The following is a 27480-nucleotide window of genomic DNA, read 5'->3' as shown; positions in this document are numbered from 1 at the left end:
TATTACCTGCTGCGTACGTGAACGTCTTCACTGGAAAGACAAAGGCTGTAGCGTTGACCGTACCACCACTTTGTGCACCGTGCTTTTTTCTTGTTCGTGTTTTTCATTTGTTGTGGTTGCACCCGATTCAAGAGCCGAATGGCTCACAGGGCTATACCAAAATTAAACTGAACTGAACTGACCTTAAATTTTGATTTAAAGCTTTCATGACTGCAGCAATTCATATTCTTAGCTCTTTCGGTAAAGTCACGTTGAAGGGAAACAATAAAATAATAATATATATATAAAACAATATTGTTTCCCTTCAACGTGATTCTACCGAAAGAGCTAAGAATATGAACTGACCTTGACAGGGGCTTCTAAACAGCAATTGGCCCAACAGTTTTACATGGCTGTAAGGGGAGTGGGGGGAAGCTGGGTCTTTGTCTGTGTGTGTTGGTGCATACAACAAATTATCCTTATGGTGGAACCCCGGGGTACCAACTAATACAAAATGGCCGAGGCAATTAAATATGTTATTTCTGGGACACTATTTTTTTCTTCCAGGGGTGTTACTTCACTCCGCGACTGGGGTACCAATAAATCTGAAATCAGTGCCACACTCCGCGATGTCGAAACGCGACGAGGACGATTATGCCGAAACCCTGAACGCTCGCGGTACACACCGTAGTGGTGGTGCATCATCGTGTACAGCTCGTCGAGATGAGTCGATTGCCGCATCGCCGACCATCAACAGACTAAGAATGACTGCGTCACGGACATTATGCGAGAGCCGAGGTACTATGGCACCCCGGGGCACCGCCATAAGGTTCATATAATGACGCAATGCCCGATCCACAAACATGAACGAGAAATCACAGCGATGCACGACTCCGCTGCTCCCGACGCGGTTATCCGGCTCGACCACCCGAATGCCAAATCGTCGCCGTTTGCTCTGCATCCACGTCACCAGCTGCGCGGAAGCAAAACTACGAAGGTGCGTACCTTTGCTGAGGGATGGGCTGGCTGTCGCCCGGCGAATCGCCTTCACCCACTCCTCCATGTCACCCTGGCTGCTTGCCATGAGCAGATACGACTCGTGGTTTGACGTCATCCGATCGCGGTCGGCACCTGCGGCACGGGACGACAGCGGCGGCCCGTTTGGCTTGAGAAGCGCGCGGGAGAGGGGCTTCAGCGCGCCGCGCATTTCACCCATCGTCCTGACCGGGTGTAAAAATGTGCGCACGACAATTGCCAAATAACGCGCGAGGCCAAGGTCGTGGCCACAAACGTTGGGATTTGTTTGAGCTTTACCAGAATGAATAATCTTTGTTTCGACTGGAGGAATCCTATGAGCTGTTTCGGCTCTTTTTCATAGATGTCCAGTATGGGCGTGCTGGACCAACCCCTATCACTGTTTCCAAGATGATTACAAAAAGCCAGACCCATTCTGTGCTTTCAAGAAAAAATTTTAATAAAAAAAATGTGTATGTACGTATTAATGCGGCGAACAAATTATTGGATGAGCTTAGTGTATCCCAATATAAAAAATAAAGCTCTTGCTTTTGTAATTGTTTGTACTTAAAAAAAAGAATGTTAAAACGAGCCCAAAAGTTGCCTCTCTTCCACGTTGCCCCATGTCGCCATGAACTGTTTCCAAGGGTGATCCATGTCAAACTGTGTGCAACTCTCTGAGCAAAGTGGCCTGAGCAGCCCAGCTGAAGTGGACCGCATGCCCCACTTGGACCCCAACGTTGGCCACAGAACGCTGCCGTGTCTGGCTATCTTCAAACAGCAACGTGGAAACGTGGAGTCGATACGCCTCGTGCTAAATCTCAATGCAATCTGCTAGCAATTTACAAACGTTCCGTCACCATAAGTTTCAATCCATTCCCTCTCCGATGTCCCCTACTTATGGCACAGATGAAGAGATGAAGGTCATGGATAGACCTTCCAAATGGACGGAAAGCATCTAAATCAGTTAATAAGCATATCACAATCGAATCGTGATTTTTGCCTGGCATATATGAAAGCGGTACATAGAAAAGGTTTTGGATTCTTGAATAAAAGGGTTTTCATAACATTTACCAAACGAGATGAACAAGCATTGAAGGAAGCTTTTTGATGATGGCTTTGATTATATATATAAAAAAAATCTAACACGTTCTTTTTCATGAATAGGGATTTTAAAAATATAATTGGCTTTGTAAAAGTAAATACTGCGTACAATTAATCATAACCTTAAGTCACGGGGGGGCATTAAAAAAGTATGAGAATAAATGAACAGACGATTTAAAGTTTTAATCCTATACCTTCATGAAGAGCAACACACAAACATCCATGCTCAATTGAGCATGGGGTAATGGTCATCTCCTGTTTAAATCACACATTCCTATGGCGGGGGTAAGTGTTTCCACAGGACAACCATTGTTTACTTCCCTGCAAAGTGGCACGAATTTTATCGACCCCAGACGGATGATGAGCCGAGTCAAACACCTGACTGAGAAATGAATTTAGAATCTTTCCAATTGTAAATCACGCACTCCATCCCCCATGCCACCCGTCTCAACTTAAACAATTAATGTTTTGGACAAAATCAAAACTACTGAGTTCATGTGGGAATAGGCATCCTACTTTCCCAACTAGGCACGAACAGACGTATATATGATCTAAAACAACATGTAAGGCACTGAAGTTTCAAAACATGAATAAAATATATGCAAAGTCGTACAATAAAACGATTTGTTTAATAGCTTTTCTACCTCTAGTAAATGCACAAATCTACAGCTCAAATAAGCATATACTTAAACATCTCTGCAGTACAGTGAAGTCTCAGAGTACGTGGAGGGGGTTAGGTTCCGTGTACCCCCGCATAAGCGAGACATTCGCGTAAGTTAGGGGTTGCTTATACAAGTGTAGATATAATCTCCATATATATAAAAGGCAAAGTTGAGAATATGTGTGTCTGTTCAAAATGTTTAGCGTACTTCCCGACATGCAACAAACTTGAAATTTACCATGTGGGTACTTTCCAGACGGTACACCATACAAAAACTATTCAAATACACTTTTGTGGTTTTTTTTGGTGAGGGGGAGCTCAACAATGCATATATTTTTTGCACGGCAAGTGAGCTGTGACGTCAAATCTGTCACGTGACCCGCGCATGTGGAAGCGTAACGCATTGTAGTGTAGCGGTTAGCGCGCTGTCTGTGTGTGTCTGTGTGTGTCTGTCTGTGTGTGCGTGGAAGCGTAACGCATTGTAGTGTAGTGATTAGCGCGCTGCGCTACGAACCCGGCGACCCGAGTTCGATTCCCGCTCACGGCCACCACCGGTGACGATTATTTCAACCGCTCCTGGGCCTCCCCTAGGTCGACTCAGCCTCAAACGAGTAACTGTTGTGGTGTGTGAACTGGGGAGACAAAGGCGGTCGCGCGTGGTGGATCCAAGTACCAGGCGAAGCCGGGTAGTACAGCTAGTGTATATATGTACACTGACCGACCCACGAATCGGGGCCGGTCACGTATGAGCGGGTCCACGTACTCCGAGCCCCGCCGTGTACTCTGAGATCTTAACGTGTCAACGAACCGCTGCACATTCGATTTAGGAGTCCAACTGGTGATGCGAGTGGCTTTTGCTTAAACTTTAACTTGGTCCTCTAGGCTTTACAAAAAAATGCGGTCTCTTATCTAAGCAAATGTGGAATGCGGACTCCCAAATGCGTTTGGCACTTTACTCACACATTTGTGAAACACGGGGCAGAAATATCCAATCACCGAGCACGCTGAGCATATTATTCCTATTCACAGCAATTTGACTTCACCGCTTTACGTGGAATAACTCGCGACTGCTGGAAACCCGATGACGTTTCAGCCGAACAAATATTTCTTCACCAGGAAGAAAAGAAACTATACAGAGTGTCTACGTATTATTTAAGATAAATTATATATAATTAGGTGGCAGTCTGAGCTAGGTCGATAAAATAATATATACTCGTGAACACATGCAAACTTGGTAGTTATCGTGCGATTCTCATTCGCCTAAGCCTCCACGAGTCCACCACGTTTCATAATAAAGGTTTTTGGGTTAGATCGCGTTATTTATAAATGTGTGGTAACCCTCCACCACCCGACACGGCCAATCAGCAAAAAAGTGTCACGTTGACAAAAGACAAATAGTTCACTACTTTAGCCCCCTGGTGTGTTGAAGAGTGAATCCACAACATTTACAGTTTGAGTACGACGTTTCGCTGGTAATTACATCCAGCATCATCGGGAAATTCGCCAGAATGGAAAAGCCCTCGCTTGCTCCCGGTCTTAAATAGAGCAGCAGGGTGACGTCATCATTTAACTCATTCAGGTGCAGTGATTTGAGTCGGAGGGGGGGGTATTGCAATGATATAATCGATTGGTAATCAGTCAATGGTTATGATTAGTAATGAGTTGTAGATTAGTAATTAGTTGTAATGTGTGTTATTGTGATTATATGCTAAAACGCTCATACATCGGGCTAAAACAGTGTCAGATGGTGAAAGTCTAGTGAGAGAGATCAAACATGTTAAGGAAGCATTACGACAGAATGGCTACAACAATACTCAAATTAACAGAGCACTGAATGCCAAATCACGATCGCAAAGCAACACTGCTGAAAGCGATCAGATTGTTAAAACAATTAAAATTCCATATATCTCAGGAGTAACTGACAAATTAGCCCGTGTTTTGCAAAAGCAAAACATTACAGTAAGATTTGGTACAGTACACAAAATTCAAAACTAGTATATTGCACTAAAGACGAATTACCTAAATTATCAACAGAAGGTGTACATCGGATTAATTGTTTATGTGGCAGATGCTATATTGGAGAAACGGGACGTAACCTCAGCATACGACTAAAAGAACACCAAAGAAATATTAAATGATCTCAAACACAACTGTCGGCAGTGGCAGAACATGCTTGTCAACAAGGACACTCAATTGATTTTGATAACGTTGAAGTTTTTTTGTAAAACTAATTATTACTGGCCAAGACTGATTAGAGAATCCATTGAAATTGAGAGAAATATAAATAACTTTAATCACTCTGACAGCTACAGGCTTAGTGCGGCTTGAAAGCGTATTATTAAATGATACATATTACAATTCCTTATAGGGGAAACAAATACTAATTAACATATAATCACAATAACACACATTACAACTAATTACTAATCTACAACTCATTACTAATCATAACCATTGACTGATTACCAATCGATTATATAATTACAATACCCCCCCTCCGCCTCAAACCACTGCACCTGAATGAGTTAAATGATGGCGTCACCCTGCTGCTCTATTTAAGACCGGGAGCAAGCGAGGGCTTTACCATTCTGGCGAATTGCCCGATGATGCTGGATGTAATTACCAGCGAAACGTCGTACTCAAACTGTAAATGTTGTGGATTCACTCTTCAACACACCGGTGGGCTAAAGTAGTGAACTATTTGTCTTTGTCAACGTGACACTTTTTTGCTGATTGGCCGTGTCGGGTGGTGGAGGGTTACGACACATTTATAAATAACGCGATCTAACCCAGAAACCTTTATTATGAATAATATTGGTCGCGAAAGCCTGCTACGTGTTCCACCACGTTTGTTGGCGCCACACGCCCCCCTCGAGAGTTCCAGCATCTCGGCTGTGATTGTTCCAGAAGCTTCCGTCAGGTTCCGTTTTAGAGGTCAATGAAGCCTTTCCTTTGTCGCCATACACTTTTATCTCTCACGTAAACCCGAAAATTGTCACGACACTCGCGTTATAAAATGATGAACGCTACCTTGTATGGGAACCCAACATATGTACGTTCATCAAGATTCTGCCAACAAAAATTTAAATCCGCAAAATTGCGCTGTCAACATCGATGACAATGTGACAGCCGAGAGATGAATGCCGTCCTTTAAAATCTTTCATCGTCAAACAAGTGGTGCAATTTTTTTTTGTTCTAACTCAAGATAAAATGTTCTTCATTCACGTCTGTTAAACCTCGCGTCAACTGGCACAGACGCATCCATGCGGGTCGTGTGTGTGCGTGTGTCTCACGTGTAACCCTGCATTGAACGGAAAGAAAGATAATGCCTGACGTGGCAGCGTCCCACCGTTCATCCAAACTAAACTATAAACTTTTTTTATTTTACCAGGTAAGGCCCACTGAGCTATCAAACTCTTTTTCAGAAGCGAATGGGCTATCACAAATGATAGCTCAACGAAGTAGCCTATCAGATGTAAATTTATAGCAGCCAATATTCTCTAAACGCGTGATGTTGATTTTAAATGTGGAGGGAAAAAGTGGAGGACCTGGAGAAAAATCCACACGACCACGGAGAGAGAGACATGCAGACTCCAAATATACAGCAGTCGTCATGGTCGGCGTCGAACGCACGACCTCCTGTATACCGAGCGAGGTAGTTAACATCTCGCCACCTTGATGATGATGATGATGAGAGAGACATGCAAACTCCAAATATACAGCACACGTCAGGGTCGGGATCGAACGCACGACCTCCTGTATACCGGGGGAGGTTGTTAACATCCCTCCACCTTGATTATGATGATGAGAGAGAGAGAGAGACACGCAAACTCCAAATATACAGCACACGTCAGGGTCGGGATCGAACGCACGACCTCCTGTATACCGGGTGAGGTTGTTAACATCTCGCCACCACGGCGCCCCACCCGGTGGCCACTTCTCTCGCTTTGCCCACATGGCGTTTTGGTTGCACTCGGCAACTCGTCGCGCGTTGTAGTCACAGCTCCACTGAAGACACTGACGGTCAATACTCTTAAATAAGCTCGGGCGTTGCTACAGTGAATGACGGATGTTGAAGAGATGAAAGGTCACCTGGAAAAGGGTAGGGGTCAAACAGGAATCGATCAATAGTCCTTGAAAAAGCTTTTGCTGGAAACCTGATAGCTCCGGACTCAATCGGATGTGGCAATTGGTCCGTAACCCCGTGTAATATAAATTGAATGCGTTTTTTTTTCAAATTGTGCTTAACTCCAGATGCATTAAAAGCCAGCTGATCAACCGGTTAATGCAGTAAGGTTTTTATATACGGTACCGTTTACAATGTGAGCCCTGAAAATTAATGACCACACTGCCCCCCTCGATGATTCGTTGAATTCTTGGTCACAATTCGATTCAAGAATGTATTCTCTCCTTGACATTGTGGTGCAGTGCAGTGCCTTCTAGTGGTTACAGGGATCCTATTATCTAAAAGACGAGAATACAAAAAATCTTTCTAACACAACCGATGCTTTGCATATATTTTAGGAATTCAGAATCAATTAAATTGATGCCTCATTACATCCCTATATAGAACAAAATGAAATATAATTCTAATGATACATCACCCATTCCCTAATCCGACGGTTCACATAATTTACACTTATACTGGCATTACTCTCCCTAAAATACTGTCGGGGCACAAGGAGAAAATTCAAGCCCTTCAACCTCGACTGTCCCTTCCCCCAGTCACCTTATGGTAAACTGCTTCAGACAATGCCTAATTAGTTGTTACCATTTAACATCAGAACGAAAGGTGGCCATATGCTGAGCCGAAGAGGAAAGTGGAACAATGGAGAGAACGAAAGGGGAAACTCGTACCCGAGAGAACTCGCCCCGAGGGAGCGCGCTTCGCATTACAGCCGTCAACTAATTAACTCGTCTCAATGTTCCAATAACTATTATTTCCAGTTCACCAAAAAAATTTTCGTAAAAAATGTGCCAATCGCGCAGTGACGGCGCCGTCTGATAAATCGCGTCCGGGCGGCGGAACGCGGCTGAACGTACGTCGGCTTCGGTCTGGGAGCGCTGAGACTCTTGGCCGAGACATCGTGCGGCCACGAATCACGTGACAGCGGCAATGCTTTCACAAACCGAGGGGTTATCTTGCAAACCGAGGAGTAAGCGTTCGTGACCGGCTCCAGCCATTCGCGACAAACGAAAAAAGCAAAATCGCAGTCACGTTGCGAACCCGGCGGCGGTGCCCCAGATGTGTCATCGCTCATGCATTTCAGTGGCCACCACAACAGAGCGGCGTGCTGTTCCTTTTGAAAGTTAAGAGCATTCACTTCAAGGCATTCTTGCAGAGGGCCAAATCCCATATCAGGAAATCTGAAATTCTTAAGAGAATTCCCCCCCCCCCACACACACCAATCCCTTTATTCTTAAAAAATGAAGTGGATCATTTGTTAGTCACTTCGCCTGTTTTCTGTCAACATCTATTCACAGCGATGCCTGATGCTTAGAGCATTCTTCCTTTTTGTTTTAATGCTGCTCTGTTTTACTTAAAAGTGATCACCTCCACATACTCTTGTGACTAATGAATTATATGTGAACTGTACATTGTTTTGGTAGCTTTATTTGGGTAATTCGAAAACATGGTTAATCTAAATTGTCTTATGGCTGTTGTTGGCTTGTAGCACATTGTGATTTTTGCACACAGCGTTTTAAGAAGTTTTTTTTGTGTGTGGAATATTTGCTGGTTGAATTCCAGGATGTTTCTGTTGCGCGTCGTCGCTTTGGGATGTTCTGTGTTCATATTTTGTTTGTTGCGGTTGCACCCGACTTAGGAGCCGCATGGCTCACAGAGCTATACCTAATAAATGAAACTTGAAGTACTTTGTGGTGGAGTGCTGGCGGAGTGCTTGAACTCGATGACTAGAGTTTGATTTCTTGGCCACGGCAAACATCGGCATGGTGAGCGGTGTCTTCACCGGTGCCAAGTTCCACTTGAACAATCGCACGAACCAGGATGGTGAAATACGGTCATACATCCGCCAAGACCGACACGGCAGGGGGGGGGGGGGAGGCCTTCGTCCAGCAGTGGAGTAACAAAGGCCTGTAAATTAGGCCCTGAGTACTGTAAAACATTACAGCACTTGAAAGGTCAAAACATTATTTTAAATTAGAATTCTACTGTACTTTAATTTGCAAAGTGGTTACCACAACACTCGGGTTGGCTCATCAGTCCATGCGGGTGGATTAACCTTTGGCGGTGGACGTGCGGTGATAATGTACACGCCTATGACGGGCACCCAGCTGACCAGCTCTGGGAAGATGGAATCGTAAACAAAGATAATGTCCTTTAGCCAAGGAAGGTTTCACTGGAGCTCAAGAAGACTCCCTGTCAGGCGAATCCTGCATTGGGATGTTTGGATAATTCCATTTATGAGTGTTTGGGGGGGTGGGCTGCTAGGAAATGTGAGTCCTTTGGAGAAATAAAATATGTATGGGGTTAACATACTCTTTGGTTCTTTCGGTAGAGTATTGATTCCTGCAGTCCCGAAAGTTTCAAATCAAGGGGGTTAACAATTAAAGCTTCGCACAGTTAGTTTGCATTCATTGCCAGACTGCCATCTGCTGGTCACCTCGCAGCCCCATCCTAAGTCGCTAATTATGTCCGGGGAGTCTCCTGTGCAATGACAAGCCAGGCGCAACGCAGCAGCATGCACCCGTCTGGTGGAGCAAGCACCGACCACGAAGCCATAGCCACCGCACGTGTTATCAATTGCATCACCTAGACCAGGGGGTTGGCAATCAAAATAACAAGATGAGCCCTTTTGTTTTCGAATTGGGTAGTAAAAAAACAACTCATGATTTCAAGAAGCCTTCCTTTGACAAGGGTTCTTCTAAGAAAAAAAGATGCCGGGTATTTAAAAATGGTTCCCGCACGTTTGTGACACGAGGGCTTGATTGATTAAAAATAATGTCATTAATAAAAAAAATACTTACCCAAAGTTAGACCCCCTTAAATACACACACAGGTCTTCGGGTCTGAGTTGCTAATTGTGTGTTCCCCAGGGTATGCATCGGCGTGTGTGGTAATGCATGGCTTAGATAGATTAGGCTCGAAAAAGCGCATCCCTTCAGCTCTGGCATAAATCCCCTCTCCATTCTCCTGCGCTGAGAACGGATGAAAGTAAACATCGCTTCAGATGCCTTACTGGGCTTACATACAGGAGGAGGGGAGAGATAAGATAGCTCAGCTTAAGCTGGTTATGCACCACATGACTTTACTGGGACTACCACTGACCTGAGGCCTGACCTGAGGCCTGACCTGGCCTGACAAAACTGTCAGAGTTGACCAATCTTGCCCAACCGGTTAAAGATGATTCATGATTCTCTGCAATTTATATGATGCAACCTACTGTGCGTCATATACATACTTTGTGTGTATGGACAGTGCTACACTGCATGTAAATTATAATGTTGATCTTATATTGTAATGTGAATTTGTACTGCTGTTGAAATGTTTGCAGCTTTGACCTTCATTTATGCTGGTCATTAGGGGTCAGTTCAGATATGTCTCGTTAGCCGTGACCAGGGTCATTAGGGGTCAGTTCAGATATTCCTCGTTAGCCGTGACCAGGACTTTAACTCTGGTCGCCGGGTTCATAGTGCAGTTCACTAACCACTGCACCAGCGCTCCAGCCACGTATTATAATGAAATGACAGTACTGAAGAGTAAAGGACGAAAAAAGAATATGGGCAGTCATCGACTTACGAACACAATTCGTTCCGGTGGCCCGTTTATAAGTCGGAACACAGTAATCTGCTGAATATTTAAATGCCCACACACACAAACACTCAGGCCCAGCACGAGGCTGACTCGTTTACATCTCGCAGATCGCTCGGCTGAACAATTTGCAAGTGAGATTTGTTTAACGCGTAGGCTTTCGCGACCAATATTACCCACTAGACTTTAGCCCGTCCAAGGACGGGTGTATATTGGAGTAAATGTGAAATATTGAATGGAAAAATTGTTCAGCTCATGATTATTTATAAGGGGAGGGGGTTGCCCCATGTGAGTGACGTCACCCGTTAAAGGTTATTGTGGAGGGGTGCGGCATGTGGGGTGCGCGACCCTGTGGTTGTATTTGTACCTGCTGGTTACGAATACATTTTTATTTCCTCCCCCCCCACTTGTCCCACACTCAGCTTCCCACTTCCAGCACACCGGTGTGTTGGAGTGTTAAACCCACAACATTTATAAATGCAAGCGAGAGTTCGCGCTCTAAGTCAAAGCAACAAAAAAAACCTCATATTTCATGGAAGCTGGTTCGTAAGTGCGGTGGTTCGCAAGTCGGGGACTGCCTGTACTGCAAACCACCGCTTTAGACTTGGGGGGGGGGGGGTCTTCCACTCGAGGTGCAGTGGTTGATGCATTCCCTCCAGGCCATGTGACGCAACTTACTCTCGAGTTGGCTGCGAGCTCACGGGTCGGAGACCGCTGCATGCCCTGGGGGGTCACATTAAAACTCTCGCGTGGTTTGCCGTGTCCACAACTGGGCACCGTGCGATTCCCCTGCCGCTCGCCCTGCCGCAGTTTTGAGTCGACGAGCGGTGAGTCTGCGACAGCGGCCGCCAATGGAAAAAAAAATTCGCGGCACGAGTTGAATAAAAGTATGCGTGTAAGTTGTGTAAGTTATATTGTATTCCGAGACAGAATCGTGTTTCTCCCCCTCTCCCCCCCCTCCTTTACCGACCACAATCGCATCGTCCTACGCTGCGACTTACGTGCTATTTTTACAGTTTGTTCCTGATTATAACTGTTCGTGATTGGATATAATCTATCGAGCCTATCTTAGTTCAACCTGAAGCATAGCAACTGCGTCCTAAATTTATTTCTTGACAAAATATTAAGTCTTTTTTTATAATGGTTGACGGGTAGGACACTTTTTTTATTATGGAAGGATGTGTACATTTGTATTCGTGTATTAGATTTTTATGACGATGTTTAATTGAATAAACAGCACTTGATTCGAACAATACAGTGCATTTAAAACCCAGTAATGGACATCAAGGGACTATATCCATGCTGTGCACATAAATTGGCCTCTGTAATCAGTAAAAAAAAAGTATCGCAATGTTAAAATAACCTATTATTTGTCCTATCATTTTAAGAGAACAAATCTACATGGATATACATTTTTAGTAGACATTTCCTCTTTAAACCAAAAGTGGACTTCCCTAAATTCTGCTGCACGTGTGTGCTAATTAAAAGCATGCATGTTAGCAAAATACGAATTATCACATCGACCGGCCAGCCTTGCTATCGCACTCCACCAGTCGTATATGCGAATACTTCTCATTTATGCTCTCATGTATTCCCATAATTCACATCCTATGCTAATGCTGATCAATAGTTTGAAATGTTTTATGCGGTTACGCACAATATTTAATTAATATAATTCTTAAAATAAATAACCGTGCGTGCACTGCGAAAGTTGCCGAGTCTATTTTTATGAAATACGCTACCCTTGAAGATTAAAAAATAGATTTAAAACCCTCCCGGATCCATGTCCGATAATAAAGCGACATCGATAATATCAAATTATGCAGCTTCTTCGGGCATGGGATGGTACCAGATACTGCGGCTCTCTCTCCTCTCCACAATGCTGACACCGGTTATCTTCATCAGACAGCAGTATTGATTAAAAATGTTGAAGAAATAAATAAACAACCCCCTTTGCAGCTTTCGCGGCGAAATCTGAGTTAAAAGAAGATGTAGTGTGCGAGAAAAACCTCCTGGGAATGCACAGGTTCTATTGCGTGCCATAGGAAGTAATTCAATTTCCACAAGTTGTTTGTCCATTTAAAGCCCCCCCACATGGTCTAATGTCAACCAATTCTGGCGCACGCAAGAACTGTCAGGCTTTTGTGACAGCCAATACAGTACAGTACTGTTACAGGCGCCATACATATAAATTGTTCAAGTTAGGTGATGATGATGATGATGAAAAAAGATGGAAAATTGTGGAAATTATCTACGATCATGTTGAAGATTTGTCAAGGATGATTCATTGCATTGCTGTGTATGAATCATGGAGGATCACAATCATGTTGTATGGATGATTTATGAATGGTGATTTACGAATGATTATCATAATTAATGGATGATGAATTACTCAATTACAGATGATGATAATGTTGATTTGTGAATGATGATTATGATGATAATGATCATTTGGATGATGTTGATAACAATGTATGGATGATGATGATGATATAAATTACACTACATAGCCAATCACGCATGGACATGATCGGGATGCTTCCTTGAAAAATCAAACTCCAAGTGTACCAAGACACCCATCGATGCGAATCGACATCTTTGCGATGCAGAAGCATTGTATTGGTTTACAGGCCCCTGTGATAACCAATACTATCACACAGCCTCTTAAGTGACGGGGCTATACTTGGGCTACATAAGCGGAAGGTAGGAAAATCCGCAACCGATCAATGCACCGGGAACTTGAGAGCACTCCACGCGTGCAGGACAGTAACACAATCACATGACAGCGCTAACACCCGCACGGCGTCTTTCTTTGGCAACTCCCGTTGGCTGTCGCGTCAGACGCCGGGGCCTTGATGGGCATCGCTCGGCGGGCGACCGACGTGGCTGCGTGAGCGAGCGGAGGCCGTCGCGAAGGGCTGGTGGACTTGAATAAACAGCGCGTCGGTGGATGGATGCGCTCGCAAACAAACATCCTCGAAGAAGAACAAGAAGAGGAGGAGGAGGAAGAGGACGAGGAGGAGGAGGCGGCGGGGAGCAAGAGGTCGATTCATTAGCAAATTGAAAGCCATTTGTCCGTTTCCATTAATCCGCCCGACGCTGCCACTTAATAAATGAAGCGGTAAATTGTGGCCACCACGCAGACGCGCGCTATCAGGCGCGGAATTCGTAAGGGGGGAAGGTGGGGGACTCCGCAGTGAATCACGCAGCAGACGCCACCCCCCCCCCACGTCCTCCAAGCCGGCTCGTGCCCCGCTGATAGACGGCGGGGTTGCTCTCCTTGCTCGCCTGCTATCGCATTCTATACCCCCCCCCCGCCCGCCCCTTACCTCGAAGCGCCCCCCACAATCATTGTAATTGACGTGGACGTCCACGCGCCCCTCCTGGAATCAGATGGGTCGGTGGTGGTGCGGGGGGTACCAGTGGAGCCCGTGCCCTGTGGTGTCGCCCAACGCCCCGGTGACCTTCGATGTGCTCCGGCCTCTGTTGAAACTCAACCGGGCTCAATGAGGTACGGGTTGCACAATAGCTTGGGTCACGTGGCGAAGAGAAGTTCAAGCCCTTTTCCCGCTTTGGTCATGTGGCGAAGAGAAGTTCAAGCCCTTTTCCCGCTTCGGTCATGTGGCGAAGAGAAGTTCAAGCCCTTTTCCCGCTTGGGTCACGTGTCGAAGAGAAGTTCAAGCCCTTTTCCCACTTCGGTCACGTGGCGAAGAGAGGTTCAAGCCCTTTTCCCGCTTGGGTCACGTGGCGAAGAGAAGTTCAAGCCCTTTTCCCGCTTCGATGAGCGTACTGCAGTACCTGTTCCATTCTTACAGCCCTGAAGCAAGCGGTGGAAATTCTACTTTTCTATGGCAGGGGCGAGTCTCTCTCTCTCTCATTAAACACTTACTATTGTATTCCTGCTAATTTGTACTCGTATTATTGACCGCAGAGCTGGAAAAGCTGTCGCTGGCTAGTAATTTAGGCAAATATGAGTGAATCAGTCGCCTCACATAAATTACGTCTGCTCGGCTGTCGAATCGCTTAAATAAACAAAAGAGTACATAAAATCTCGACCCAAATAGGCATCTCAGCAAATAGTTTTTTTGTCAAAAGAACCATCCAAAGTTTATTGGAATACACCGACCATCAGGAGAGAAACCTTCAGAGACACTGCACAACTTTCCCACACATGCAAAGGCGTCTTGATTCAGCTGGGAGTACCCACAACTTTACCCAAGCACCCAATTATAAACAAAAAACGCTTTTCGCAAAAAAATCCAAAGCGATGCTTGTCTCAAGCGCCTTTATTTTTGTTAAATGCCTGGCTGAATTGACATTTCATGGAGACCCAGTAGAATCTTAGAGGATGACCGAGATTAATCCGCTCGCCTGTGTTGGCAGCTGGCTGCCTGAAGATAGTCCACGTCTGTGCGGAGAGGCCTCAACAAGGCGTTTGCCAAGTCGCTGTCGTGCGGGCGACGCGACATTATGGCCGCAGCTTTTAGGGATCGTTCTTGTAAATCCTCGTTTAATGCTTCCCCCTAAAATTGCTGCTCGTGCCAACAGAATGGAAGAACACTTCATTGGAGAGCCTTAGTCACCGCTGACCGTCACGCGTACTGTTGTTGTTGTTTCCCCGGCGCAAACAGGATACGTGAAAGGGCGATTTAAGAACACAAAAAAGGTCATCAAAATGTCGGTCTTCATCAGCTGAATCTGAAAGTGGCTGGTATGCTAAGATATACTTAAAACAATAACATCTGATATGATGATGATGATTTCGTAGGGCCAACGAAGAGCAACAGTTCGATCCAGCCCTAATTTATAGAGTTATTACATTTCATGATATTATGAGGAATGGTAATGCAGAGCATTGAAGAAACACCAAGCTAGGTGTCTTTCTACACTTCCCCTGCGTTTCGTGTCCGTCTGTCCTCTTCGCTGCTCATTATTCCTGCCTCTCTCATGCAGAATGTGACAGCTGACAAGAGGACAATGGCAGCCTTATGAGACGACGGGGACGAGGGGGAACGAAGTTGTTTACTCAAAAAGGAGAGAGGCACAGAGATATCTTTGTCTGCATGGGCATTTTTTTTAAGATTAATATTTCTTCCCAAAACTAGAGCGGCCGAGCCAACGGCAGGAGCCAGGCAGACGCCCGCAACGGAAATGCCAGACAGGACAAGAATGGTTTGAAATGGGGGCCGTGGGGGGGGGGGCGTGGGGGGGCGGGCAGGAGGAATTGTGACGACCGCATCTCGGCCGGAGGTTGACCATGACCGATCGGCCGAGCAGTGCCATCGATTAATTGACGAGAGCCATACAACTTGTGGAGATTCATCAGATGTGTCCGTGGATTCTGCCGGGCAAGAGCCCATTAGGAGACGTGTATGTTGAGAGGGACCTCAGGCATAGTGCAATTTTTTTTAATTCAATACCACTCGGGTTTATTAAAGTTCTTATCCACTCATACATGCAAAGTTTGCTCGTATAATTACGTCTTGCACACAGCATTAGCTCGTGTTAATGTCAGTTGCGCAATATTAATCAATCTCCTTTGGTTTCTGCTCATATGATAAGGGATGAAATAGTCCTGTATCATGTAAATTACTTTAAAATAACATTCGATTACTCAAAAGTTAATCAATCTATGTGAACAAATTCTTACATAATGGCAATTCCTAAGCGGGAACAATTTAAGACGTAATTTGACCACAGAATAAATCATAAAAATTATTAAGAAATACTTTAGTAGCCGAGTAACAATTCATTGACTCATCGATGAATATCGGTTATTAAGCTCATGTTTACATAAATCAAATTGCACGTGTGTGACAATGTATTTCAAGTCATTTGTATTATATGCAATGGATTCACGTGACCCTTTTAGCCACTCGAGGCCGCTACATTCACCGCAACGTGAAGAACAGGGTCTGGAATCGAATGGTTGATAGGGAAACTCATTACACCCCTCACAAAGAGTATACCAACATGTATCACATTCTGTTAAAGGCAAATGGTCTTAATGCCCGTTAATACAAGAGTGGCCATGAAAAGAGTACTTCACAGAACACTGTCGATATATTTCACGAAAGCCCTCCATTAAACTTTCAAAGCGACTCAAGTCAAAGTCTCCGTGTGTGTTCTGACAAGATAGCACATTCAAATGTGGACTTATGTAGCGTCTAAATGAAACTGCATCTCCAGACGCTGTGCAAAACAACGGCAAGAATGTTCATTGTGGGAAACACCAAGAAGAATTATTACACACTGTGCGTATAAATATTTTTTGTTATTACATGCCACACAAAAATTCCCAAAGACAAACATTCCGTTCAGCGAGGAGCAAATTGCAGCTTACCGTCTTCAGACATGGGCTGACTGCACAATATTATGCCTTGCACGGATAAATAATTATCGTCCACCCTTTTACACGCCACCTGTTCAATCACTTGACAGCAATTACCATAACAAACCCGTCGTGCCCTACGCAGGACCTGCACAATTGTTACATCCACGACGGGTGGAGCCTGAGATTTATGGGGCACGATTCAAGCATTTATTCATAATACATAAATGCTCTCATTGTTTTCCCCCAAATCGCTCCCACAGACGCTGCGAACAAGTGGCGCCGGATGCCGTCCCGTGTGTCACGCGAGACCACAAAAGTCGCAAGTGCCACTCGGTGGCACCAACTGAACAAACAGTGTCACCGATAATGACGGACGGCGACGCTCGCCGCACGGCACCGCTGCGAACGCAGCCGGTCGCGCAAACGATTCCACTGACAGCAGCGGCCGAGCATGAACACACGCGGCACTGTTGACTGTCTCCGAAGAGCAGCACCCCGGCTGTGATAATAAATAAATAAGAATAATGTAATTTATCTCTCCTCGCTGAGTCTCCCCGAGCCTAGACAGCCTCTTTTTTCAGAAGGGCCCTTCGTGCGTGCGGTCAATTTCATTTATTTATTTATAAAGAAGTGTTTTGAGAAGTGAGAAGAAAGGGGAATAACACAGAGAATGATCAATTGTTCACACACGTAAGTTCGCGAACCCACGCTCCGTACTCTTGCAGAATCCACGGTGTTGAGTTTCACGAAATCTGCATAACCCACAGCGCTGGATGACTACGCGGCCGTGTGCCACCACCCATGGCGTGGCCCGGCAAAGATATTTCTAAAACGTGTGACTCACAAGTGACCAATCAATGGGTCACACTTAAAGCACGAACGGTCAAGTCGGCAAGGTCCCGTGAGGATTTACCTCTCAAAACAACTCGGGGTGGGAGACACGGAAGGGGCCACGGCGGAAGGAGCCTGCGACGCATCGCTTTCGCATCGATATTTATAAACAGGAGTGCCACCGTTAACGTTATGGATTTATATTGACCAATACCAAAAAAAATCACACGTATATTTTATCTGCAACGTCGCTACCGATAGCAAATCACAACCCTTTGTCAATTATCTGCTAGATGAGCGCTTCCCCGTGGGTTGTTTGGCCATACTTCACCACGCTGGTCAGCGTCGGTTGGTGCATGGGGGGGAGAGGCCCAAGACTGGTTTCGAAATCACTCGACACTCCAGGAACTGAACTCGGGTTGCGCTAGGATCACAGCAGCAGCACGTGAACCACTGCACCGCCACTCCACGCCTCATCATCTAACCTGTTTATTAAAACAAACAACGGAATATCATTACCGTTGCATAATGGGTGGAAATAATAACTGCATCAAAACGCGGAATGTCAGCCCGCAAGGCAAGCGCACGACACAATCTTGTCCTGGCTTGGCATCCTCACCACTCGCTCCATCACTCGCTCACTCTACATAGCTTGGCATGCTCACCACTCGCTCACTCTACGTACATATCACAAAGCTTTGGCAAGGGGCCGCTCTCGACGCCCGACCGGATTCTCGTCATAATCACCGTACTGGCCTTGATTCGAGAAGCCACGTGGCCCCCGGCTACTGAAACGTTCCTCTGCCGCCGTTGAAAGAGAGAGAAGGGTGGGGGGGGGAGAGGGGAAACTGAAGCGCGCAGGGTACTCGCATTACCTGCTAGCTTCTTCGGCTCCACAAAATGTGCCTTGAAGCATCCAACGCCCATCTCGTCCATGGGAGAATCCGGGGTTTGATCTCAAAGCGGGCGGGCGGGCGAGCGGGCAGAGCATGAATCACAGCGCCGGCAATTTCTCCGAATTCTCTCGCAGTTGCTCCCCGTCGCCCCGTTCGATGTCTAAGAAACTGCGCCTTGCTAACGCCAGACTCTCTTTCTCGTTTGAGATTTTTTTCTCTCTCTCTCTCTGCCTATTTGTGCTATTTCTTAGGGTTGGTAGTTATTTGTTTGTTTGTTTATCCCATAGCAGCTTCACTCGTTGCGACCTACGTTGAACAAAAAAACCCCTGCGCGCCAATCCACGAACGCTCGTGACGGTGGAGGCCGACTAAGGAGTCCCCGCGCTCTGAGACGTTTCTTGGGCCCTCTCCCGCCACCCAAACCGAAGGCAGAGACCGGGGGTGGGGGTGGGGGGAAGCTCTCACTTGGCTGCAACTTTTAAGGCTTCTTCATATTTGCACATGTGCAGAGACACTCTCCTTCCCCGCAGTCGGGTGGGCCACTCGGATCAAAGAGATCCTGGCGAGCATCTGGGTCAATTTGTTCTTCCCCGGTCGACGACAACGACCCGCTCCCATTCACGGACACTGACGTGCAAAAAAATCCCCCCCCCCAACACCCGGGGAGGGAGGGAGAGGGGACAACTCTGTTCCAATTAAAAACAAAAAAAATTCAAGGCGCCCAAAATAGTTTTCCCCAACCCTGGCAACAATGTCCACTGCCGCGCTTCCACCCCCCTTTCGCCACCACCCCGGCAGCACCGCGCAAGAGCGCCTGGCTGCGTCGCACGTTAACCGGCGGTGCCCCCAGCGCCTTGCAGCCTTCTTCACCCCCCCCTCCCCTTCTCTCTCTCTCCCAGTGCACCACCACCCACCGCCGCACCACTCTCCCACCCCCGTGTCGGCGGACGCGCGAGACAAACGGGGACCCGCAATCACTTTCTCCGTTACGCGCACGAGGAGGAGGGGCTCGTTAATCAGAGTTCAATGCAATTGCGCGGATCAATCGCGCCCGTCGCTCAAGCACGGGAGCCTGGCTTGCCCCCGTCAACACTTGGGTGCTTCGCCACCGGCAACGTTGTTGTGGATTTGCTCGTCGGCACACACCGGCTCGTGCTGTACCAGCAACGAAATTGCCACGTGCTGTGCACGTGACAAACCTTACTAATTGGCTGTGTCGGGTGGTGGCGGGTTTAACGACATATTTATATTTACGCGATCTAACCGAAAAAAAAAACGATACTATAAGCGTGTTTCTTGATCCCAGCTGCGCCAGACAGACGCAGCTTTGCCCTTATTAATGTTTGCTACACACGTGTGCGTGCGTGCGTGTGTATGCGGGGAGTGGTGGCGTAGCGGTTAGCGCGCTGCGCTATGGACCCGACGACCCGAGTTCGATTCCCGCTCACGGCCAACATCTGTAACGATTATCTGAAACGGCCCTGGGCCTCCCCTAGGTCGACTCAGCCTCAAATGAGTACCTGGTGCGATGTGTAAACATCGCCACTGGGGAGACAAAGGCGGTCGGGCGTGGTGTTGGCCACCCACCCCCTCGTGTGCTGTGCCGGCCTTCACTTGCCCCTACAGTCTGTTAAGGCTACACGAGGATATGTCTTTGTATGTGTACATGTGTGGTGTGTGCATGGATGCACGTGTGTTCCGTGTGCATTTGTGTATGTGACTGTTGTGGGTTCAGTATACGTGCGTGTGCGTGTGTGTGCTCTCTGCTGCGGCGACTACAACGGCTGGTGGTCACAGCTGAGAGAACACTGAACTGAAATCGCTATGTTGATTTATTGTTTGCTTACTCAAGAAAGGCCTCACTGAATCCCTCGCCTCTCCTTCAGGAGGATCCTGTCTTCTGACTGAAATGCCCCGAAGAAAACACACGAAGTAGCGAGGGGGATAACCAAGTCACAGTCTGCACCGACCGGTCACGAAACAAAAACGAAAACAACCTCGGAGGTAGAATATCTCCCTGCGCGTTGTGTGTCACTGTGTGATCCGACAAACCCTGCCACCTCGTTTCCCTGAATGACAGACGTGTGTCACACCGCCACTAGGTGTGTCGATTAGATGCCTCGCGATTCGATGAAATCCCGAAATTCAGGATCGAGATTTGATCCAATAATTATTTTTTTAAACAGAGCGGTGAATGTAGCGGCTTCTGTGGGAAAGAGGGGCTCACATGAGCCCGTTAAGACTGTCTGCAGAACTTTTACAAATATCGATACTCACACGAGCAATTCGATGCACGTGACGTGTGCTTAAGGATCAATATTAGTTGGGGCATCAATGTAACATTAACACCTCTGATGCACCACAGTTATAATCACTTATGATTGATCAATCATTAACTATTTACAGATCTTTGTAAATCCACTTCCGGACAAAATCCTCTGCATGCCTCATCAGTATTTGGGGATTGCTTGAGCATACTTCACCACACTGAACAGTTCGGTTTTGTTGACAAAGGAACGGTGGGGGGTGGCGGGCAGAGGAGACTGGAATGGATTCACATATGACTCGCCACTGATGTTAGCCCGTGGCCGGGAGTCGATCTCGGGATTGCCGGGTTCGTAGTGTAGCGTGAGAACACACTGCTCAACACTTTCCCCTCGGTTCAGCCGTGAATTATGTACAAACATGGCTAAGGACTGAAATGTATAAATAACAGCTGCCATTATCCACGCATCAAAGGCCAAATGTGATTCTTTAAAACTACAACAACCACTATGTGCAATGGTAAACAGCTGTAAAATACAGCAGCAGGAAACGATCTATTCAAAATGTTAAGTCAAACACTGGAATACAAAATGGAAGCTTTTTTTTCTTTCTAAATGAGACTCTAAACATTAGCTTGGCCTAAAGAAGCAGTCTGCAGAACATTCCCTAATGCCCAGCACTGTACAGAATAAAATACGGAGACATTCAGGAGTTTGAACATCTGTAGAGTTTATTTTCCTCCCCTCCCCTCCCCTCAAATCAATTATTCTCATCATATCATTGAGAGCTAAGCGGGTTTGAGCCTGGTTATCACTTGGATGGGTGACCACCAATGGCTTGCCGGGTGTTGTAGGTTTTTGGGCTACGAGGTTGTGGCAGGACATGGCAGTATAGAGTGGCACCGGATGTTATGGGTTTTATCCCAAGTTACAAACATCCCAATGTAGCAGGACCCGCCTGAAAGATAGCGTTAAGACTCAATGAAGTTTTATTTTTCCTGGGCAATCAATGTGCATCGTTAAATTGCCGCGCATTGCACAAGGTCCGTGTCCTTCATGAATGCTCGTAATATACCTTGGTAATGAACCCTGTTGTGAGGTAATACTGCTATTGGCAGTGGTGCAAAACCACGAATAACATAAAACCGTGACACATTCGTCAACAATCACTGCCTTCGAAGGGCAGATGTGTAACAGGTTATACGTATAATATATATTGGCCGATGTTCTGGGCACTGGCTCTTCTTTAAACGGCACTTCTTTGTCGAAGCACTGCTTGTTCATTTACGTGAATATATATTCATGTTCTACGCAGAAGAGCCGTTGCTCAATAACGGTACCTGTGGTATTTTTTTTAAGGCAACGCTATTGGACGAACATTTAGTGCTATTAGTTTGTGTTATTAAAAAAAAAACACCTGTATTATGAATGAACCGTTGGTCAGCCTGTGCAACTCCCCGCCGCTGCCTCTGATATTGTGTGAGGATGTGAGGGAGCGTCACCCTTGCCTGGGAGGATCTCGAACAGGTGCTTCCCCTGTTCTTCAGCACCGGTCACGAGGGAATTCACTCTGTTCCCAAACAGTGGGATGGCTCCCTAGATGACCGAGACACACAAAAGAAAGACACATTTAACAAAAGTTGCGCTCGCCATCATTCCGGAGCACATTGTTAGAAACATAATAACTCTCAATAATAATAATAGTGACAACTTACAACCTGAATGAATGCCGTATCAGTCGTGGGAATACTTTTTTTTTTTAAATCAAACTTCACTATGCTGGTCAGTGTGGATTCGAGGAGAGTTGGGGGGCTAGGACCAATTCGGTTAGCACTCGCCAATTATGTTAATTGTGGCCGGGAATCAAAACTCGGTTTCATAAGTACATTGCACCAAACACAGCACCACCCTCTCCCCACCCAAAGATTATTGGATCCTTCTATACACCCACGAAGCTCTGCCTGAACACAGAATGTATTCTATTCAGCAATACCCTACAATGATATAAAAGTTTCTCAACAAATGTTACAGAATATAGCAGGCCCTCTAATGCAAATCACCCAAAGAACGCTAACGAGGGCACAGAGTGTAATAATTAACATGTTTCTTTCCTGGAGCAGGGTTATAAGAACTTGGAACAAAGAGAACAGTGGAGGGAGCTTCAAAGTCGAGCAGTGCAAGGGAAAGAAGTGGGAATTAAATGTTGGGTCCCACAATGCGGCGGCTGAACACGGTGCGGATGAGAGAAACGGCCAGTCGGGTCAATCAGGTCACCGAAAGCGGCAGTGATATCGAGACGTTAAATTCACGAGAACAACAACGATTGTAGCGGCGATAACGGAGTGACAAGAAAGCGACCGAACGACAAGCGAGAGAGGAGCTTGTTTACAATGAATCGGTAAGTGCAGGACCATTAATCAATCAAACTGCCTGACCAACATCGCGTGGCGCTTTCAGATGCGCTTCTGCGGCCGTCTGGAACGTCTCTTCCTTCCGGCTTTAGCAAGCCTCTGAAGCTATGCACTTTGAAGCCAACTAGATTGAAAACTCATTTCTTTGGAACTGCTTTTTGTGTTTGGCTTGTCGTCCTTCCCCCGCGCCTCCGATTAGCGTGGTTTGGCTACGTGCGTTGCGAAAAAAGGTCAAAGAACATACAGAGCATGTTTTGCCGCAAGGACATGTGGTTAATGCAGTTCTTTATGCCTTGCAAAAGGTTTCTATTTAGGTCTTTGAACATCTTAACACCTCCTGTTTCTATTGCCAGCAAGGCTCAAACCTATTCTTATTTTTTCATCACTTTCATACTGGCACAAAAGGTCCCATAGATGTACATAAACCAGTGCATCGCCCACGCCAGCCTTTGGGCAACCGAGTATTTCTTTGGGAGTTCACCTGCTCCTTGGCCTCCTCGTCGTTTTTGTAGTAGAAGAGCTGTCCCCGGCGGAGGACGAACCAGCGCGTGTGCCATGTCTTCACGAAGCCGCCCTGCTTCTTGAGCCATCCCGAGCGCACGGCGTCCCCCTCCTTCGGCTGCCCCTTCATCTTGATCAGCCCAGTCTGCTCCCCCATCAGGCTCAGAGACCTGACTGCTCACGCGCACGACCAGGAAAGGGCCCCCACGAATGTTGGCGACGGAACGGAGCAGCAAGCGGCATTTGAATCATTTGGAGGGACCCCGGGGTCCCGCAAAAGTCAGGTCAATAATTATTATTTTTCAGTCCCCCCCCCCCCACTCGTGATCCCGACAGCAACGCGCCGCCCGCCCAGACTGACGCCAACAAGCACCAACAAGCACCAGCAGGCGGCGATCAACACGATGGGCGCCACCCCACCGGGCAAACGCGAGCCCCGGGGGGCGTCAGCCGCAGTCGCGCGCGGCGACGACGCCCTCCGGTCATCCGTCGATCCTCAGCTTCTTTGCCAAGGCGAGCCCGCCGCCCCCTCACCCCCAGGCGGTGAATTTAACGTGTTTATGTAATCAACTTTTTATGAAACTTAGTGCCCCGAGTAGCTCTCGACGAGGCCAATCGATTGACCGCTAGTTTTGTTGTTGTCGGTAAGGCAGCAAGACTCGTGTCGCTACACGGGTTTTCCCACCCCGGGGCAGTGATGGCACCCCGGGGTCACGCCAATTGCTTCAATTGTCGAGGCGATTTTGACCGACTAGCCCTGACGATCGTCACGGCCGGCATGTGAACGCCCGGCCCTCCCGAGGTCTCCCCATGCCACGGGAGCCCCTTCAGGAACCCGAAGAAGTTTCCGAGCACGTGGTGGCGAAGCGTCTCGCGCGGGCATCGTGCCGAGCAACACGCGGAGACAATCCAGAAACCCACGTCGGAGAGAGCTGTACGGCACAACCGGGAAAAACCTACAGTCGTAGAAATTCCTCCTTTATTACTGATGAATCGTCTCGCCACGACCGTTCTATAAGCCCCCCCCCACCACCACCACCACGCCAATGAATAAGAGAAAACTTTTCCCAGGAACGGGATTTCTTTGAGAAAGCGACACCGCCTAGCGAGTTGTCCGCAACCGTCCGTGCAGAGATGAGCACGGCAGCGTGAGTCTGTAACATAAACATGTTTTGACTGCAGCTGGTGTTGATGGATGGATGCACACAGCAGTGTTGTTATTGTGAGCTAAACACATCATGGGCCTCAAGGCAAGCTGCTCGACTTGCCAAAAGATTTTCGTCTCGATCAAATAATTTTTTTGTGGGTAGGTGACCTCTAGTGGCAAAGTCCTGCACGCCCATGCTGATCATCATATCGGGAAGAGCACATCCGCACCTCTGATTCGAGCACGGTTGGCTACGTACTGTGCGAAATAAGTTCAACATACACACATACATACAAGAAGGTTCCCATCCTCACGTGGTGACCAAAAAAGTAGGGTGAAAAGTATAGGGTTCTGAAATCGCCATCCGCTGCATTTTCACGTTGTACCGCGTCGTGTTCAGCATGATGCCCGACGTTTCGCTAGACGTCCTGTTCCTTGAAGATCACAGAACGTGGAGCGAAACGTCAAACATGGTGCTGGACAACATGCGATACGAGTCGCTAACGCATCGGAGAGCTGTACAACGCAACCGCGGAAACCATCTTTAAAATAACACAATATTGAAGGGAAATAATGTGAGTTTATGACATGTACTGAATATACTTAATTTGACAGCTGGGATAAAATGAGAATGTAAACCAGTGATTGGTTGCATGTGTGTGTGGGTTAGCGCGCTGCGCTACGAACCCGGTGACCCAAGTACCATTTCCACTCACAGCCAACACCGGTGACGATTATCTGAACTGGTGCTGGGCCTCCCCTAGGTCGACTCCGCCTCAACTGAGTACCTGGTGTGGTGTCTCAATATCGCCACTAGGGAGACAAAGGCGGCCGGGCGTGGTGCTGGCCACCTACCCCCTCGCGTGCAGTGTCGGCCTTCAAAGGTGCTCGCTAACAGCACTTGCCCCAACAGTCTGGTAAGCCTTTAAGGAGGATCTTTGTCGTTGTGGTTTAAAAATAACACAAATATTTACTTTATGGGAATTCAACTACCGTAATGTTGCAATGGTGAGTGCATGAAATAACGAATTTTCATCCTGCACACACACCAGCAAATTTAAAACGTAGATTTTGACTGGTTCCATGATAACCGTAAGTCATAGATCGTCCTAACCAATGAGAAGTAAAGGACGTTGTAAATGCCTGTTTTGCCTTGCTTGACTCATGCATGGCTTATACATGAAACATGTCAAGAGAGAATTACGCTGCTGCTCGGTATCCCGTCGCCCCAGTCAACTGTCGTAATGAATTCGAGTGCTCTGAATTTTGAACACAAACAAGAGAGAAAATTATTTCAGAAACGATTTCGAGAATATAAAAACAAATATTGGCAGTGCAGTGAAAATTTCAGGGACGAGATAATATTAATGTTGGACCGCTTTAAAATTCTGACCAGATAGCATTAAAAAAAAACTTCTACAAATATTCCACTTGAATTTGTTTATGACAATTCCCAAAATATATTTTACATTACCCAGGAAAGCCTCATTGAGACCCAAGACGCTATGGAATGTTTGTCCAATTTTTTTCCCCCCAGCGCTGGAGGAAACATAATAATACAACTACACTAAGAGGGCAGTACACAAGATAGGTCAGACCAGGGTTCATTTCAGCCGCGTCCGTCTAGATCAGCGACTCACAAACACATCTTTGTACTTGGCACACCACATCCATTGCATCTATTGCAATGGCTGTGGCTCACTAGTCACGTGCCTCCTGTTCGAGTCTATCAGTGACCCAGCAAAAAAACATTCAGTGAGCAATTTGCGGTTACGAGTCACGTGCCTACTCCAGTCTACCAATGACCGGAGAAAAATACACATTTCGTGAGACTAAATGTGTCTCTTAACAGACAAATTTCATTTGGTTTCGAATTAAGGTTCATATTTGGACGAAAACAAGAATGCACTGTGGTCTATTGGTAGCTCATACGAGTGTACGTTATGCACTGGTGAAACTCAAAAGTGCACGGAAAGAAAAGGGCTAACACACATGAAGTGAGGCACACGTGACATGGCTCACGGATTTGCCATTAATACCGAGGACGTCTCATCTCATTATAAGTCATACCTCCAAGTAGCTTTGGAATGTACAGCCTCTTAGAATAAGACAGTGTCTGTAATCGGAGCACGCCCGACTCGTTGTGAAAATACTACCCAACAATATTAGCCTTGTGAGCCGCGTTACATTTCTCTGCCGAGGCTCTGATGTCTCTTCCGTTTAAAGTTACAGGAAGGATTGCAGAAGGAACAGGCAGCCCTTTATGCATGACGATACTGCCCGTGACTGCTTAATGCAACATTAAATCAGCTTCACATTCCGTCAGCTGTCATCCCCGGTATCTTGTTAATTATTACCACCAGAAGATCAAAGTTCCATTTGGTAAAGCACATCAATGCCATTGCAATCACTTCAATAATCTATAGTGCAGATGCGGTTCAACCACTTGTTTTAGTTTTAAATAACGCAAATTAATAATGGGGGGGGGGGCATTGTTATTAGAGCACTTCTCTATGAATCTGATTATCTAAGTTTGACTCCCAACCACGAGTGAGATCGACATCGAC

The 27480-nt window shown here is 46.6% G+C and overlaps 1 protein-coding gene across 7 annotated transcripts in view; it reads right to left on the bottom strand.

Annotated features, from left to right (window-relative positions):
• The window catches only part of LOC116940310 (rho GTPase-activating protein 24-like), a 92008-nt gene that overhangs the window by 34147 nt on the left and 30381 nt on the right, over positions 1-27480 (bottom strand). For 6 of the 7 annotated variants that reach the window (XM_032949955.2, XM_076065708.1, XM_032949954.2 and 3 more), the window contains exons 2-4: positions 23747-23940; positions 22363-22450; positions 985-1110 (exon numbers count right to left, since the gene is read on the bottom strand). In XM_032949955.2, coding sequence (XP_032805846.2) covers positions 985-1110; positions 22363-22450; positions 23747-23923 — 391 coding nt within the window. In that variant the 5' untranslated portion in view covers positions 23924-23940. Of the gene's footprint in view, positions 1-984; positions 1111-18569; positions 19423-22362; positions 22451-23746; positions 23941-27480 lie in introns of those variants that run through there. The other variant, XM_032949956.2, reaches the window with a different exon arrangement.

This window comes from Petromyzon marinus, chromosome 8 (assembly GCF_048934315.1).
Source record: "Petromyzon marinus isolate PM22_M1 ecotype Great Lakes invasive population chromosome 8, UKy_Petmar_22M1.pri1.0, whole genome shotgun sequence".
NCBI lineage: Eukaryota > Metazoa > Chordata > Hyperoartia > Petromyzontiformes > Petromyzontidae > Petromyzon > Petromyzon marinus.
Note: the sequence above shows the minus strand (reverse complement) of the source record. Positions and strands in the feature narration are given on the sequence as shown.